The sequence below is a fragment of the Camellia sinensis genome, chromosome 2, assembly GCF_055761805.1.
Source record: "Camellia sinensis isolate YWXY chromosome 2, ASM5576180v1, whole genome shotgun sequence".
Classification (NCBI taxonomy): Eukaryota; Viridiplantae; Streptophyta; class Magnoliopsida; order Ericales; family Theaceae; genus Camellia; species Camellia sinensis.
The window spans coordinates 188,181,216-188,184,995 of NC_138962.1; the positions used below are offsets into that span (position 1 = coordinate 188,181,216).

Here is a 3,780-nt window from a genome sequence, read left to right on the forward strand (position 1 = left end):
ACTGAATAAATAATATAAGACCAAGTCGAGTGTGTGACACTCTTTCCTTAAGACAGATTCGTCCCGCTAAGGTGCTTACGGTTGAATGGCGTCTATCTCTCAGGATACAATGATCTTCACAAATTGTAGTAGCACTCCAAACAATTTGTTCGACGAACCAAACATGTGTTCTAACTCTCTTTAATTTATTCTAAATCTAAAATGAAGAATAAAAAGAATACAAACAGAAATAATCTGGACAACAAGGAAAAAAGGGGACTTTCAGACTGAAATTTTTCCTCTTGAAAACACATGCTGGAATTTGGTATTTATAGGCACATATGTTCAACCCGAACAGGTGCAAAAACAAAAGTGAACAGGTTTGTTTCAAAAAACAAACAGATTCTGCCGTTATACAGGAACGGCTTTATTTCAAACAATTTTGGAAGAAGTTGCTGTAGGTGTACTAAAATCCAAACTATTTGAATATAAATATTATTAAATTATTAGACTAGTTTAAATAAATAAACAATAGTATAATAAATTTAATAAAATCTGTTAGGAATATAAATATTAATCTATTTGACAAACTTTAGGAAACCAAAAATTTGAATTTAGATTTAAATTAAATTCCCACACTAATTTCTTATTGAAAAAATTCAAAAGAATTTTATTAAGAAATTAATGTTAAACCTGAAAACGATGTCAACTTCCCATTCACTCATAAATGGTTTTGACATTCTGTATTCACCGTGTGACTTGCCATGCGGCAAGGAACACTTCACCTCGTCGAACCCACCCCAAACGTTGTTTGGGGTCCACCCAAAATGGGTTAAAAAATATGCCTATATAAAACCATTTTTTCAACATTTACGACTGATTTCGAGAAACATAAAAAAAATAATGTTATTTGTAACTAGTGTATCATGGACAAAAAAAAAAATATAGATATAAGTCTTAAAATAAATTATATAATGATAAAAAAAAAATTATACAAAATTTAATTAACAATTTAATATAATAGTAATACCACATCATCATTGATATGTAATATCACCAACTAATAGTACATAAACACATAGAAAGTAAACCTCACATGTCAAATGTAACTAACAATTTAATAAATTTTATATCTTTATAGTGAGATTACTTATATTTGCATGTCAATAATAATGAGATCACCGTTACATTTAAAAATTTTTATAGATAATATGCTTTATAATAGTCTCTTCATTTTCAATTACAATAACTATTATTGTCTTCATAATTTTTAAAATGTCATTAACATTTCACTTTAATAATATTTTGTAATTATTTTATTTAAAATATTTTCTTTATATTTACAAAATTAAAAAAAAAAAAAATCTCAAAATCTATGGAGGCACGTGACCCCGACCCCTGGGCTTCACTCTCTCCACCACTCATTGTGTGTGTGCGTGTTTTTTTTTTTTTGGTTAAATAAAAATAATAGAAACAACACAAGTTTGTAAGGTATTAAATTTTATAATTTTTTTTTTTAAAATACTACAGAGAAAGATTTTAGGGCTAATCTTATCAAAAAATACTCACGCAGGGCTGGCTTTGCCACATTGTTAGCATAGTACTATTTCAATTTTTATTTATTCATTTTTTTTAAAAGATGATTGAGTCCACTATTTTTAAAAATATTAAGTTAAAATACAGTTGCAGGGAATTGTTCGCTCTCATAGGCAGTTCCTCTCAAGTTTACATTCCAGATGTTCTTTCAAAAATCCCCATCTCGCCTCAAAAGGAGTGAGCACCGATCAACCCACCAAAGTAAGGCTTAGGATTGAAATTTTAGTATACATATACAATGCATAATTTACATGGTATTTTTTTAAATAAAAGATGCACTTCGGATGAAAAAAACATACTTTTGTTTGTTTGGTTTCAACTTTTTAGTTAAAAAAGCACAAAAGACCAAATAAGTTAAATAAGTCAATACGACAATATTATATTCAAATCATAATTATTTCATTTTTTCTCTTACAAAAATAAAAAAAAACTTAAAAAGTCAAATCAAACTGACTTTTAATCCCAAACTAAAATAGCTGAAAAATCAACTAAAAAAGTCTACTACCAAATGACGACTTAGGTTCATACCTACAATGTAATTGCCAAATATTAGACTTCTGTATCAACTCAATTACAATATTTTTAATTTTTAATTTTGTAATAATTATTAATATATGAATTTGTTGGGCAGACTCCAGATTATAATACCGTTTCAGAGTAGGCCGTGAATTGAAACTATGAAACTCAAAGTCAGGACAGAGAGGGCCTCGACCAAGTACTCAACAAAGACTCAAAATGCATACAACGTGCAACAGTCCCCAAACAAATAGAATCTTACACAATTTGCAGATCAAAATTTAGAGCCAAGAACCCAAGTTGAGTATTCAATGAAGACTCAAAATGCATACGGTATATGCAAGCAAATCCCAAACAAACAGAAACTAAACCTACACAAAGTTGCAACGCATGGGTGGTGCTCAAGGATACACACCGAGGAGGTCAAAGGGTATAACAAGTAGCGTAAAGTTTACATTAAAGTTTACATTAAAAATGATCATATGTTCTAATCTTATATAACATTTATATAAATGACATTAATCTCTACCTCCAAACCAATGGCTTCACATGATTACATTAAGACAACCCTACCTCAACCTAAATCTACCTCCAATGGATAATGATAACAAGTAATTTAACATAAGACTAAAATAAAGATGAACCAAACCACAACGGAAAGCAGAGCCAACAGTTCACAACCCTGAAAGAAGAGAAATAAGTTTACACATGCCCTGTTATATATTCATGAATAAATTTAAAAGAAAAGTTTTCATCGACAGAAAGGCCAGATTTGAATTTTTTTTTTTTGTCAATTAATAAATTTTCATATTTTGGAAATTCTGCATTTTACCTCGCTTGTTAGCATCACTAGTAAGTACATCAAGAGAAACAAGACGAGAATCACTGGTCACATAAATTTGAGATCTTTGGGGAGCTTTGTGTCATGGCTTATGAATCTTGAAACCGAATACTCTTGGAACATAGCTCTGTGTTGCTTTTTGGGGTTTCAGATGCCCATATGTCATCAAAAACAGGTGAGGAAATGTAGTTCCAAAGTATGCACCATCAATATCTTGACGAAGTCAAGGAAATACATCATACAGAACATAAAAACTATGAATCATACTACAAAGAAGAAAAAAAAATAGTGCCATCAGCAAAGAACCAGGGACACTTCTTAGAAAGTAGCGTGTTGTATCCAACACTGACACAGTGACATGACATGACACTTGACGAACACTTTCTACAATTAAGACACACATGAAACACTAGAGACAAGTTCAAATAAAATAACTTAGAATCCAATAATAAAACAAAAACAACGTAAATTTATGCATATTCTCCTCTTTTATGACTTCTAAAATTATCATCTTTGACTTAAACATTCATACATGACATATAATAATTATTTACCCTTTTATATGACATACAATTATATATTTTGCATTACATTTTTTAAAATTTGTGTTGGTGTGCCCGTGTCATGTGTTTGTGCTGCTTATGCCATCAGTGGCAAACATGTTCAATAGCAATGCAATGCTAATTGTCCAACGTAAAAAAAGATGTTTCTAGTGAACATGGCTTCCGTTTACTGCAAGGTTTAGGAGCGGATAATACTTGTCATTGTTCCAGGTCACGACCTCTAATCATCCAACATAATAAGTTATGAATAAATAAAGTGGACAGAAACAATACACAACCTATATT

At 30.2% G+C, this 3,780-nt stretch overlaps 1 protein-coding gene across 2 annotated transcripts in view; it reads right to left on the minus strand.

Annotated features, from left to right (window-relative positions):
• Positions 1-2,486: 2,486 nt before the first annotated feature.
• LOC114297249 (putative casein kinase II subunit beta-4) overlaps positions 2,487-3,780 on the minus strand; it is a 7,785-nt gene continuing 6,491 nt past the window's right edge. The window contains exons 5-6 of one of the 2 annotated variants that reach the window (XR_003641436.2): positions 2,924-3,145; positions 2,487-2,773 (exon numbers count right to left, since the gene is read on the minus strand). Coding sequence is in view for 1 of the 2 variants with exons in the window: in XM_028241645.2 (XP_028097446.1) it covers positions 3,015-3,145 (131 nt within the window). In the remaining variant the exon portion in view is untranslated. Of the gene's footprint in view, positions 3,146-3,780 lie in introns of both variants that reach the window. The other variant, XM_028241645.2, reaches the window with a different exon arrangement.